Source organism: Manacus vitellinus, unplaced genomic scaffold, assembly GCF_001715985.3.
Source record: "Manacus vitellinus isolate BGI_N305 unplaced genomic scaffold, ASM171598v3 scaffold_5_pilon, whole genome shotgun sequence".
NCBI lineage: Eukaryota > Metazoa > Chordata > Aves > Passeriformes > Pipridae > Manacus > Manacus vitellinus.
This window is the reverse complement of record NW_021940682.1, coordinates 21692287-21707488: the sequence shown is the minus strand read 5'-3', so window position 1 is coordinate 21707488 and position 15202 is coordinate 21692287. Positions and strand designations below refer to the sequence as shown.

General features: G+C 35.3%; 1 protein-coding gene across 1 annotated transcript; it reads right to left on the bottom strand.

Annotated features, from left to right (window-relative positions):
• Positions 1–321: 321 nt before the first annotated feature.
• On the bottom strand, positions 322–15173 carry LTA4H (leukotriene A4 hydrolase). The gene is made up of 19 exons (XM_018080801.2): positions 14903–15173; positions 14339–14469; positions 12137–12257; positions 11598–11666; positions 10783–10887; positions 8567–8619; positions 8037–8109; positions 7604–7744; positions 7368–7391; positions 6430–6500; positions 6206–6317; positions 5181–5325; positions 4985–5088; positions 4504–4574; positions 3952–4006; positions 3089–3184; positions 2488–2570; positions 1140–1244; positions 322–829 (listed from the first exon to the last, which is right to left on the bottom strand). The coding sequence occupies exons 1-19, from the start codon at positions 14942–14944 to the stop codon at positions 709–711; spliced, it is 1722 nt and encodes a 573-aa protein (XP_017936290.1). The 5' UTR covers positions 14945–15173; the 3' UTR covers positions 322–708.
• Positions 15174–15202: the final 29 nt, after the last annotated feature.

The window sequence follows — 15202 nt, the reverse complement described above, 5'->3', positions numbered from 1 at the left end:
CACCTTGAACTGCAGCGCTGTAACAAATCCAGGAAACACCCCTCTCCCATTGTTTTCACACTTACCTCTAAGTTGTTATAGTAGCACAAGGGGTAGAGCCCAGAACCGGTTAAAAATGCAAATATTAAAAATATCAAACTGGGTAAGGAAAGACTTGGACTTTAGCTCCCCTGCAATAATAAGTTTTGAAAATATATAGTGAGTGGGTTGAAAACCACCTTCATAGTCCTTTTGGACTCAAAAATTTCTCCCACAACAAAACAGTAAATAAAACAAAAGTATTAAATCAAAACTTTTTGCACAGATCAGTACACAGGCAAGTAGGGAAACAAAAGATTTATTTTGTAGTCTTTAGATACTTGAAGTTTCAATCACCGTGCTATGGAAAAGAATGCTGTGCACAAAGAGTCATACCATCCACCAATTAATTTTTCATGTTTTTCAATTCTATCACTGACAAATGACTGACATCTCAGAAGTTTCTGTGTGTTCTAAAAATTGCTTGTAACAAAAACATTCTTCCAGTTCCAGAGATGTAGCAATTTTGCTGCTTTACCTGGAAGTGCAAAATAGAAAGTACTGAATTTGATTTGGAAAATTAATTTTAAGCTACATCAGTACCAAAGCAGCAGAGCATTTAATGGCATAATCAAGCACGCATATCAACAGTTTGGGCAACAAGTCTCTTCTTTCAGGAACAAGAAAATTTCACTGGTCCTGCTTCAAGTCTTTGCCCACAAGCATTGAAGTGACTGGGTGCATAGAGGGTCTATGCTCCAGAAATGTCTTGACAGCCAGATCTCGACTCTTGTCAAAACTGTAAAGGTCCCTGTAAAAGAAGGAGGAGGGAGGGGAAGCACCATTACAAAAATCTAGAAAAACAGTACACCAGGGATTTCCTCAAGGTTTTACTTTTCCCTTGAAAGCCTCGCCTTAAGGTGCATACTGGGATTAAGCTTTCTTCTATGAAAAAAAGTCAGCAAGTGGAAAGCGACTCAGAAGATAAGCTTGGTCACAGTATTCCGAGAATTCTCTATTATATCACTTAAAGGTGTGCCATAAATGCATTTCTATTATACATTCCATTATACTAGAAATGCCAACAGCATGAGCTCCTACAATTTGGAGATTACTTTTACCTGAACAAGGGTCGAGTAAACTTCATCCTGCCCTGATCTGTTGCCATTTTTAGAGCCAGAGGAATAGCTTCTTCCCACTTGGACCTGATACAGAGACGCAGCCATCTGGAGATGGGGGGGCAAAGAAAAAATTTGCACTTTTATTTTCATTTGTGGTGGTTGGTTATATTACGACTCTGTTCCCATAAACATTCCGGGCACTGCTCTGTCATCACGGGAGTGAGATTCTAGCTAAATTCAACATAAAATATTTAGTGTTTGACTAGCATAGTACAAAGGTGAACTTTTCCATAAAACAGGAAAAAATTGCAACCAAGTTTCTCCAAAATGGTCTGATTATCTTCTGAAGCTATGTAATTTTTTATATTACAATAGTGTCTAGCTGTATCACTCAGAATTAGAGCTGAACTATACAGCCCTTGTCATATTTGACCAAGTGATTATAGAAAACCCCGAAAAACAAACCAGCAAAAAATCCAAACAAAATATCACAAGCTACTGGCATGTGCTTGTTTTGTTTAAAAAAAGAGAAGAAATTCATCTTGTTACAGGAAGTTGGAACTATATGTTTAAAATACTTAGTTTTTTAAATAAGAAACTAAGAACTCCCCCCAGTTAAGGCAGAACAGTGGTAACTATTTTAAATGTATCCAAGTAGGTAACAGTAGCAAAATATGCAATACTTCAAGATACCTTTTGAGATTACTTATATCCCGATGGGGTACCTTTTTCCAACAAGTGACATGTGCAAACACAATTTGTAAGTATAAAATAGAAGAAATTAGGGTGGCATGAGGATCAATTTAGCCAGAAGTACTTACTGCTTGTTTAGAAATTTCCCCTTTGACACTTACTTTTTTTAATGAGACAAATTTTTTATAATAGTAAGCAATAAAATATGACAAAAAAAATTTCAAGTTGTGTTGAAAAAAACATTGGTACATCAGCAGAAAAACTGACTAGGTTAAGTCCTGACGACCAGGTGCTGACTAAATATTGGAAAGATTGGTCACTATTGTTTTATTCAAGACCACCCCCAAAATAAGTTACCAGGTTGTCAGGTTCCTTTGCTAGCATGACAGATTAAAATAAGGTACAGCTAATCCACTGTCCACTTTGAGTTCTTCTACCAGACTGTATTTGCCCAATTCACAGTAACAGAACACGACTCTGGTAAGCATGTTTGCACATGTACTTTTAAAAAAAAGCCACAACAACAACAACAAAAAACCCAAATCCAAAGTCTGCACCAGTTCTGTACAAAGGACGTCTCAGACCATTTATGAAGCAGGACAATTCGTTTTATGAAAGCATTTAATATTAGGAAAGTGCCCACACTAGAACCAACCTGAATCTTATTTCAGAATTGTTTATAGCATTGAAGTCATATACTTCCTGCATGCGTTTGACATGTGACAATGGAAGAGGTGCCTGAAAAAGAAATTGCACAGTCAGAATAAGCCAGAGGAACACTTCAAGCCAGATACTTCAAAAATAAACAGGGTAATCAAGAAGACTGATGCTACAAAGAAACTGAAGTCTTACAAATATTTTATTTGTTCCTTTCACCTTTCCACAGTATTAGGGAACAGGCAAGGAATAAATATCAGCTAAATCCCACATCCAGTACTATCAAAACAATCAAAACAAAGTATTTGCATTCCATTTGATTTATAGCTTATTTGCTATAACATCAAATACAGGCAAATTCAAGCATCATCTCATAGTTTTCTTTTTACCTTTCAATCCAAAATACTCTATATGTTGCTTGTTAACTGAAGAGCCAGACATAAATCAGGGAGGCAAGGCTGAAGGTTTTAATAACCATGTATGGTGAGAGCAGATTAAGTTAGTAAAACTTAAAAGAACAACTTAATTCCAAAGCACAGTAGGGCTTCTGTGTCTGCTCTTGCGATACCAGAATCAAGTCACCCCAGGTGCACATTTACCTCCAGAAGCAACAGTGCCAGGAACTCAATTAACTGATGAGATGACATTTCCTTCAGGTCTGCTGAGCTGAATGAGCCCAAATCACTGTCTTTTGCCTAAAAGAGAATGGTTACTTAATTTTTAATAGGTATTTAAAAAGTACAATAGGGTGTAATTTTCTGTTTTGGCATCCGCACTTACTGTTGAGGCATTTCACATAAAGAAGATATTGATTTCTATCTGTGCAGGATGTTACAATAAAGGGAAGGGAGGGATTTAAGCTGCTGTCTGATGTTTGTATTCTTCACTTATTTTCTCTCCACTGATCTTTTTATCTCCACTGTCTTTCTGTTAGTTAGGTGAAAAGCCACAGAGCTAACAAAAGGAAGGTATGCTGAATTCTCTATTAGTTGTATGTTTTTTATGGTTAAAATTAGGAGAAAATTATGTGGTATTAGTTACTTATTACAACTTATGTATTTCAGCTTTTGATGGGAAATGCATAACTTCACTATAACATAGTAGGACTATTGCTGATACAATATAATCAGTGATGCAGAGATATCTTGGCATTTGTTTTTAAATCAAGTCATAATATCAGGGTTTCAAAAAGAATATTCTCAGTTCAGTTACTACATATGTTTAACAAGAAGCTGGCTGTGTGCCTTGTTAAAATATGTACCACACTTCACCAACATAAGTCATAGCTAATCCACAAACTTTGATGAAAAGCTAGTCTAGGAAATGCAGAATCCTTGGTAGCCAAACTATCACCATAAATACACGCTCTTTCAGCAAACAATAGATTTCAGAAAAGAAGGGCTCACTTTGTACAACAAAGTTTTACAAGATACAGACACCTCAGCATTCTTTAACTACTCACTTCAATCCATCTTTGGCTCAAGGCAACACAAGCATTTGCTAGTGTCATATCATACCTGTCAAATATTAAAAACAAAGGATCACACTTCGGAAACAGAAAAAGCACCTGTAATATTTTTTACAAGAATAATTAGAAATTATTCTCAAGTGGCTCCACATTTGTTCATTGTATGCTCCAACTCAATACTGCAACACAATTTACAAAAGATATCACTATCCCTTGATCCCACAGACTCCTAAAATGATTAATACTCAGCATATATGCTCATACATATATTACAGCTTAAAGTTGAAAAGAGAAGACTGTTGTAACAATGTGCCAGAAAAAACAACCTTTCCTGGCAACTTTCAAAGCAAAATGAATTTCCACCAGAATAAAAGACTGAAAATGTTAACGGTGATGTTTTTTTCTCCTACATAGTAGTAGGGCATTCTCTAATAAAATGTTTGTAAGAAGACTTTAACCCTATTTACAAACTGTTTCATGACTGTTTGGAAAAATCATATGCAATCTGAAGAAGGAAAAGATGAACTTCAGAAGAATGCAGCTTACGTAGGCTTCACTGGTGGCATTCCTGGAGCATGAAACCATGAGTTCCAATCAACTTTATCAAGAACATCTACCTACAAAGCAACACAAAATCTTATTAAATTTTAAATGTGAATTAATGGTTTCGTTGTTCTTTTCTGTTTGGTTGGTTTTTTGTTTGGTTGCATTTGTTTTTTGAGAAAAGCATACCCTATGAAATCTAGTTTTAACCTTTTTTTTTTTGTTTTATTAACATTGCTCCATTTACCCTGGAGAATCCTATACAGATTACTTCAAAACAAAATATTCCCTTCTATGGAAAGAAAAAAAAAAAAGGCATCATAATGCAAACCTATCTTTACAAAATGCCAGATTACATCATACTAAGATATTGAAATAAAGAAAAGAAAAATAAAGAACTGGTCTTTAAAGATGATAAATCATGAGTTATACCGTAATTTCACATTAAAAGGTTTCAAGCAATTAGTTTTAAATACTACTCAACCTTATCCTTGAAGTAGGAGTACAAGAACTTCTTCCAGTCCTCTGTTACTATGCTCTTATAAGCAAACTGCTGAATGTAAGCCTTCAAGAAGCCCATGAAGACATCTAACAGTTAAAAAACATATTGTTTCAGTGTTTGAAACAATTTTGAAATTAAAATGGAAAACAATAAAATATAAGGTCTGACTAACACTTACCTGGTCCTCCAAGAAGTTGTTCAAGGTAAAAAAGCAAAGCAAAGCCTTTCTCATACGGAACAGATGAATAGGCAACATCAGGATCTACTTCATCCAGATTAAGGACAAGGTTAGTTACAGGATTTTTATCTCCAAGAGTATTTATCTGTGTCAAAAACACAAGAAAAGATATTAATCTAGGAAAACTAGCACTCTTTCAAATCACTAATAGTTCTCTCTATAAAGTATAAACCATCCAAAACTAAGACAGCCTCATTTCAAAGCATTCTTTCTCATTCTTTTTCCTGAAGTTCTGAATCTGCACAAAACATAGTTTACTAAAATTTTTCTCGTTTATCAGTGCCTGATCGTGTAACAAACAGAAAGATGTTATGACCAATCACCGTGTGCTCCAGCTGTCATAACCATAAGCACCTATTAAACTATCCATTTTTATCCCTTTATTAATAAACTATTTAACCACCTGATTTAAATGGTTGATATGAAGAAAAAAATGTAAACCAGTGCACACTGCATCACCAAAGAGAATGAGAGGGCTGGAAATATCGCAGACTGAAATCTTAAAACTAAGGTTTGACCATGCTACTTAAACACAAAACTAAACAACCCTTTTAGACACAGAAAAAAACCCAAAACAGTTACTTGCATGAGGCATTGGAAATTTGGATGGTCACGCATGCATATAATTTTGACAAGCTTTTAGCTGCCTACCAGTACGGCAAGAGGTAACACTGCAATTTAGCCTTACCCAAAAATAAGCAGGGGAGTCTCTAAAGATGTTACTTAAGCTGTCACTTACAGGACAGTTTAAAATAGATTAAAAAGCTTTATCTAATCTGTGTATATTAAGCTATTACCTTGGGAAGCAATCATACACCTTGGAATCAAAGCTGTTCATCATCTAATAAGAAAGTATTAGGAAAGCTGACTCAATTAATTTTATTTGTGGGAAACACATGAAAACAGCTTTTTTAATTTAGATATAGTCTTAAGCATAAAGTTGTGATAACTTTAAAAATATTTACCGTATTCTGCAGTTCTCTCCAGCCTCCCAGGGCTTGGAAGTGCCTGAACTGCTCACCAAACAACCGACCACCAATCCTGCGTTCCAAATATACAGTGTGACCCTCATTCAGCCTGGAAACACATTGATAAAGTCAGCACCATAGGATGGCAAAATGAATTTGGTTGGTCTCTTTACAGATTAAATTTAAAATATCATATGCATTGCACTGAACATCATACCTACCAAAAATGCTCCCATGTTTTGTTGGTTACCAAATTTCCTGTCCAGCTATGAGAGATTTCATGAGCAATAACCTAAAACACAGAAAACAGATATAAAATTTAGACTCCTCTGGAAAAGGAACATCGAATTCCAACAGAAAGACTAAAATCCTGATAGGATCTTATTTACTACATTACATTCCAAAAGTCAGCCACCATTCATAGTTCTGTAGACCTATCCATATAAATCTCAAGTAGAGGACTAACTCCCCTAACAAACCTTCTACAGAAATAACTTTGAATGCCCAGCCTGCAAGCCATAGAGCCACACTGATCAACAAAAATCCTCTGGTAGCTTGGTGTAGGTAACTCATTTATGAAATCACATTTCAGAATACAGAATACCAAGTGATGGGCTAGTACTACTTTCCCACCTAAGCAACTTCTGCAGTGCTGTGATTTTCCAAAATATCAAACAGGAAGTCACCCCTGGAAGGCTAATGATGCACAACACATTAAAAAGTATCCATATTTCTGTATTCTTGGTATAAGAAAATCTTCTTTTTTTCTTTAGCAGTACATCAGTCAAGTAGAAACACATATGAAATAAAAAAATACTCAGAGCTCTCACCTTTCCAAAAAAAAAAAATTACTCAAATTGTACTCATTACTTTCACTTTATAGTAAATTGTACATAATATGAGTTCTAGTTCATAGATACACGTATAGAGGAAGATGTTCCCTAGAAACAATTTCAATTAGGCCAATTCAGTTGTTGTTTTTAAACATATCTATACATAGGTGTTGTGGTTTAACAGGACAGGAAAAGAGCTACAGAGCAGCTAACCCCAGTCACCCCCTATACATACAGGCACCATCTGTCCATTATACAAAATACATACATCTCCAGTTTTCTAGAATTTACTTAGAATGAAAAACAAGAACCTATTTTGGACTTACATTTGACAGAGATCGATCACCTGCCTAGAAAAGAAAAGAAAAAAATAACTTAGTTGTCAGTTCAAGTAAACCTCAAAATAGACCACTTAATGCAGTTTCTAGTACAATCCCTAACTCCTAAGGAGGTAGGAACAGGTCTGTCTAAGAAGATTAATCCAATTTGTACGTTACTATCCACCACTTGATGGGTACAAGTCAACTTATCCTTAGGCCTTGCTTATCACTGTTATACTTACCAATAGTGTTGGAGTTACAAAAGTGAGACAAGGATTCTCCATACCACCATAAGGAAAAGAAGGTGGTAAGACTAACAAATCATACTGTCCCCATACATAAGGTCCTGCTAAATCTTCTGCTGTTTTCAGCATAGCTTCAGCCTGAAACAAGAATCCACATTAGTTTCTAAGATGAATTCTGACTACAAGCACTGAACAAACAATAAGCAATGGATCCCATATTTCATCCTCTGTCACCTTGGTGAGTCCCACATGCAAAATGAGTACAAGACTGTACCAATATGTATTTGCAGTAATAATTTTGTGCTGCAAACATTTTTGGGAGAGAAAGAAGAGCTACAGATGAACAAAACAGTTAAACTCAGTTTGTTCCTTTTCCAATACTATGTGAAAATAGTTTACAAAACTTTTATTATTGTTTTTCATTACCCACCTCAGAAAACTCATAGGCTGATTTATCCACTAGCTCCTTTTCAGCCCACACCAGTGTCCTTGGGCCAATCTTTCTGTTGAAAGTAAAAATAAATGCCAATAAGACACTATGAACCAGAAATAATTCTATGGGAAACCAACATAGAAAGCGTATGTTTAACTTTGCATTATTATGCATTATTATGGCCTAGATTAACACAACCTTGTGCAGATGAGAAATGAAGCTGAAGCTATACTTATCTGCCTTTTGTACATGACAAGGCTTATCTGTTACCCAAGAAAGATCTATTTCCTGTGCTAAACTGTAAACCCTTAAGAGCTTTTTCAGTTCCAAACACTTCACTTTTTACAGCAAAAGTAAAAGGATTATGCAAGAGCAAATCAATATACATGCAGTTTGATACAAACAGGTTAACTGAACCTTTAAGACCTTTTAAAACTAGAAAAAAGACCAAGAAACAAATTTTTTAAAAAGATAACTCTGAAGATTTATTATAGTTATTAATATTTATAGTGTGCAGATTCACTCACCTGCTTTCTAAAGCTCCAACCACTAAAGCAAACAAGTAGCAAGGTACGGGAACCTAGTGAAGAACATGAGGAAAAAAAAAGAAATCTTATTTGTAATGTCAGTTAGCAAGACCACTGATTCAGAGAAAAACAAAAATATGTAAATAAAGAAGTTTTCCTCTACAGTTTCCTGCCTTAAAGGCAGGTATTGTTTTTTTAAAGGCACTCCCCAAATGATATTCCATAGGATGTACTTCCTGTTCAAAAGAAAGTCAGTTTTCCATATTCATTTCAGTTAAATTAAATTTTATAGAAGGAGAAGTTAAGAGACACTGTTTGGATAAAGGGCAGTTTTATCACACAGAAGGATGCAGGAAGAGCGTTAATGAAGTAAACAAGAATATTTATGGATATAAAAAATTCAGGAAAAATCAAAATGTATGTATTTGATTTCCACGTTTGTAATTAAAACAAACTCTGAGTATTTGTTATTTTTACGAAAAAACTTCAAACTGGAATATCTTCATAGAGAAATGTTTTCTCTGAGTGCTCTGGAAAGAAAAGGGCATAATAGAGCCATCCCTGTAAGAGTTCCACTTTATCTGATTAACACTGTTAAATAAGTAAGTAATACTTTACATCATAATTAGTTGGAGACAACATTTCAGAAAATTTTATTCCACCATTATCTCCAAACTATTTAAATATCATTTATTAAAATACCCATATCATCATGTGTGTTTTAATTTTACCTATTAATCCATAGAACATATTCTTGAAAAGAACAAAGTCCATTGACTTAAGTAATAGACAAGTTATTACAAAATTGTCAATATATCCCTATATTTTGATGTCCAATTTGCTATTTTGACATTCTGAAATTCAAATGTCAATGGCTCTTGGGTGGTAAACTCATTTTTACAGAGGCTGGTCTCCACTACACTTCTAACCAGCCTGTCCACACAAGAGCAAAAAAAGTAGTTCTACATAAGCTCAGCACACTTACATATCCAAAAGCTTGATGCATTTGCCTCTTTTATCTCAGGAAACACATTTGTCTTTTTTCATTTATATATTTTGCGCTTAATGCAATTTTTTGGTAAAAGGAAAACATGTCTTTTCTAAAAAATAATGGTTTTCTAAATTGTACAGGTTCACCAAACTTATCAACAATGTATTTCTAGATAACATACAGCTCTGGATAACACACAGCATAGAAACCTTAAGTACTAGATTGTGAGTGGCAAATGTTTTGGCTCCACAGAGAAGGCAAAACACTGCATTTTGATGAGCTCTCAGATAAGGTAACTATTTTTTCCCTCTCTGTCCTCTTGCCTCCCTCAGGTTTCACAGAGCAACCAAATGAAACCCAAGAGCTGCTGCAGTTCAGAGTAGGTTCCCCTCCTCTCCTCCAATCACACAATTCCATCCCTCCTTGCAGTCATTAAGTCTCTCAATAGCCCAGATCTTCTGTAAAAACAAATTTCAAGCTTATGTTAATTTTATCTGCTTGTTCAGCAAAACAAACTAGAATCACCAAGAGATCTCATAAGCATCAGAACTGTAATCCAAAAACCTGTGAGAAGAAAAATGCCAGAAGAGTAAATTGAGACTGCCGCTTTAGGAGCAGTGGAATCATTAAATTAGCTGCACCACTTAATAGCATTTCATCCAGAGAACAGTAACATTAAATTCCCTGAAGATACTTTCCACAGAAGCCAAAGTTTTCACATTAAAAAAAAAAATTCAGGATCTCTGCTGTCAGAATTTGCCTAACTTCAAGCTAAAAATTGGTTTCAATGCTGAGCTTCACTGCTAAGATCTTGGTGAGCTTAAAATTTGCAGTATATGTTCTCTAAAACCTACTCTCATGTTATTTGTGTCTGCATTATTTTCCAAGGATCAGTGCAGACAGAAACGATTTTGACAGGACTAGCTTTGAGTACACCAAATGTTTTCAATACTTGAATTTTGCTTTTCTGGGAATGCCAAAAAAGACCAGTAAACACCACCAGCACTTACTGGCTGTCTTCTCAGAACAAGATCTGAGGTATCTGAAATAGGAGGTATTATGGATCTCCAGATCCATAATACCTCCTATTTCTAGAATAGCAAAGACCCACCATGAGTAGTCACATGATTTCCTGATGACATCAAAACCATCTCTGAAGTGATTGTGAACTGCATGAGTCAGGAATAAGACCGTGGGCATCCATTTACTCTCCTGGAGCACTTACATTCTGACTGAAACAGTATATCTTCCGACTGCTGTCCTCTGGGTCAGGCATCTCTCCATCACGGTTAGCGCTCATGAGAGCCACCAGCTCTTTTGGAATGGATATCTGAAAGGTCACCCAACTCTAAGCAATGCAGGCAGCACATAGGATTACACAACAGACTAGAAGCAGTGGTAACAAAGCGATAACAAAGAGTAGCCCAGATCGTTCTGTGGTTAAGTCATCTCCATCAAGTAGAATATAATGTATGTGGAAAATTTTGTCTTGAAGACCGGTAATATTTAATTGAGCCGAAGGATTACCTCCACCAGAAGTTAAAAGTCTCACTTTCTTCAGACAACTGAATTATAACGTCATATTGCACATCTTGCTGTTTGATTCCTTAAAACAATCAAACTATCAAACTGCAAAGATCCCCTAACTACATAGCAAAAGAAATACTTAAAGGAATACATAAGAGTAATTTCAAGAATTTTTATGCTACAGCATTCTTTGTTGTCTTACTTCTTGCCATTCTTAATTTTAGGACTTATTTCTTTCTTACTACTGTATTTTTTTCTTTTGGAAATAGATATGTGTGAATGAAAAGACTTGATATAATATATATATCAGAAAACATAAAAGCTAGAGGAGTACTACAGGGAAGATAAACAGTTCTTGGCTCTTACATTAAGCTGAAAATCAACATTCTCTGTTTTTATTTTGGGCCACATGCTGGCAGCTACAAGAAAATCCCCCAAAAATGAGTGAATATAAATTCTCCCATTGTTGCAGTTGTCTTTAGTTAAGATACACATTGACTTAGGTTCATTTACCTCTGCATAGTAGGTTAGTTTCACGGCAGGTGTGTCTTGGCATGGAAAGATGGCTCTGCAGTGGGTAGCCTAGAGAGGGAGAAAAGAAAAAAGTTATAACAGCCTTTCTAATGCAGAGGACTAGAAATAAATCAACTAATGTGTTATTGTGGAAATCTATACAGCTCTTCCAGAGAATTCATTATCCACAAACCAATACTTCTATCAGTTATATATGACAGAAGTTTTTAAGGCTTTTGCAAAAGAAATAATGGTAGGTAAGACTGATCAGCAGCCACATATATTGATTACAAAGTAGTGTATGTTCTTCAACAACTGGAGAGTGTAAAGCTCTTACAGAATTATTAAACTGCAAACATGTAAAAAATCTCATCAGTATCCTGGCATTAAGTGTTTCCCTTTAGGACTTTTGACATGCACAATTAGAAGTTATGGGCTACTGTACCTTCCCTTAGCAGACTTCCTCTCCAGCTCTGTAGAAACCAGAGGAAAATAATAGTGGTATGTAAACAAGCTTAAAAAAAAAAAAAGTACTCAACCTGACACTGGCTGAAGAGAAATGGGTGTTTCTTTCCAGAAGTTTGCTCTGGAGTAAACCACTGGAGAGCTGAAGACTTTGGAGAGCTTTCAAAAGAGATTTCAACAATTGCTTCTTGTCCCCTGTGTAATAAAGAACATAGACTGTTTTGACACAAATCCTGATCACACTGAAATACCTCTGCAAAGACTTCTGGAAAATAGGTCTGCAGCACTGTCTCAAAAGCATTAAAAATGAGAACAAGTAGCATACTAAGCACAACTTTTCCCTTCAAATTATGATAGTAAAAATTAGATAGTTTATTTCAATTTTTATGTCAAAACACTTGTTTATTGTTTTTACTAACCATAAACTTTTCCTTTCCTCTCTTCAAGGAGAACATGGACTTTTTCTTTGAACTATTTGGGCCAGCTACAAATATATAGTTCTATCACAACTATCTAACATTGCACATATACATATAAAAAATGTTCAAACAAAAAAGTGCAAAACCTTACATAGGAAAATACAGAATGTGTATTCTGTAAATAAAAAAAATTTAGATTTTGCTACTGATGTTAATGTTCTGTAAGTATGATCCTTAAGCAGAAAAAAAAGTCTGCAAATTTTCAGTAATTACTGAAAATCCCTATTAACAGTAGGGTTAAGAAGAAAAATAAAAAATGTTCAAATTTTTTTCAGGGTTTCAGAATTCGTGTAAAGTAAAAACTAACGGTTCTGTGAAAGACAGGTATCAGCTTGCTCACAAGAGAACACACACAACCTGACACATTCATACTCTCATTTATTAAAACCATATTTTAACCACCACACCAAAAGCACACAGAAGTACTTGCTTCTATTCTCAGAAAATTCCAGGTTATACATGCAACTTTCTGGAATAAAGAATCCAACCATAAATCAGAACAAACTTCAGCTAATCAGAGGAGCTGGACATTAGATAAGCTGACCAGGCACACATATCTGGTTTATAACCAGCATTCCAAAGTACATATTCAAAAAGAAAAGATAAAATACTTCATATTACCATAAAGACATATTGCTTTCTGAACAGTCAGACTGTCAGTTGTAACTCCTACCCTTTCTTATCGCTCTTTTATTGATACTTACACGGGGGACTATATCTCACACAAAATTATAAATTCTTACGATCACAACTCATAACTCTAACTCCCCTTTTTTCTTACAAGGAAATTTAGCACTAAAAAGAAAAAAAAAAAGGCATCTGAAAGTCACACAAAAGAAACAGGCCTATGTTTTTGTGTGGACTGTTTGCTCAAGTACGTAATTTGTATAGTTTCATATTAGATCATAAGTGTTTCCCAGAAGGGACAGTTATTGTACAACATTCCTTTCTCTTTCACATTACATGTGTTTCTAAATTGCATTAATTCAAAGTATAACATGAATAAAAAAATTAGAGACCAGACAACAGTTTTTAGAGGTAGTAACTAGTTCTGAAACCCAAAAAGTAAGAAGCAACTTAGTATGTAACTGTATTCAAACAAGGGAACTTTCTCATACAGTCACAGCTTTGGCACCATAGAGGGGTAAGATATTATGGAGTTACAATATATAAAGCAAACTACCAAAAAGCATCTTGTAATTTGGCAACAACCTTTAAATTAATGGAATTTAAGAGGTTAAATTTAAGAATTAACTATGGTTAGTTAATTCTCGATCGTGCTGAGAAAACTCAAGTCCCAGTTTTCAGGGACTTAGTGTAGTCAACACATTAAAACTTTTATTATTTGAAAACATACTTCTATCTAATCATAGTGGTAACCCGAAGTTCTACAGAAATGCAGAGTCAGCCCTTATGTAAAAAAAATGGCAAACAGGGGCTGTAACTCCGTGGGCACTACACTGTAGCAATTCTGAAAAGACAGAATTCAGGTAGTTGAAGCAGAAATAATATTACTGATGAGAAGCACTGGAAAAAATTTGATACATTACATGTTATTTTGCTACTCAGTTTAGCAAGTAATTTTATACATGATATATGATCTGGGAGTAGGTAAAAAGACTCCCAAAGTTTTGCTAATGAAAATCAAATACCAAATTAATCTACAAGATCATATCAAATGAATGCAACACCCTAATTTAAGTCCCTTTGCAAGCTTTACAGAACAACCCTACAGGCAGACAAGCAGCATACAGTGCATTTTGGAAACTACCTAAAGGAACAGACAAAAGTGTGTACCTTCTTAGCTCCTTAGGAAATGTTATTTCCAGGGGAGTCCCCTTGAAACTGTGCTTTTCCCCAAAAGCAAATTGTGCGTCCTGTCCATTTACAGTCACTCTAAATACCTGTACATCTCTTGTATCCAAGACCTGCGATGAAGAAAACATTACATACCTGTTAAATAGTGTAATAATAAATGCAATATTTATGAAATCTTAAACACAAGTCTCTCCAAAGGAACAAGTATTTACTAAGTAAAACCAGAAAAACTGCCTAACTGTGTTGACCACTGGGAACAAGCATTTTAAGAGAGCAGCACTGAACTGGGAAAACTGGAGGGGAAAGAGGAAAAAAAACAACTTCTGATCATGGAAGCAGAAACAGGAGTTTACTAAGTGAACTACGAAGGTATCGGGCTTCACAGTACTGCAGTGAAGTCTAAAATGATATAAAAGCCTCTGCCAAGGCTTCCATCGTGGAACAAGCCACTGTAAATCCAGGCTTTCGCTCAACAGAAGATGATCTAAATAGTGCAACACTCCCATTTGTAGCTCGAGTGAAGTGTTACTTTTTATTACTTACAGGATTAGGCTTTTTTCTTAAGAAAATAAGTGCCAACCGCATAAGAATTTTATGGAGTCAGCATGAGAAGAAGCCCATAAACCCCAAACTTCACATATAGAGGAGCTAATGAAGTTCATACTCTTATTTGCAAAAATAACCGAGAAAGCAGCTGGCATAACGAAACACACAGGTGAAAAAGCCCTAAGCGTAGTTTTCCACTGATTTATTCCCATCTTTTTGGCAACACCCTATTCGCCGTTTCAACGAGAAAACACGCATTTCTGCTCTTCCTTTGCCCACCGCGCCGGCTCCGGGGGC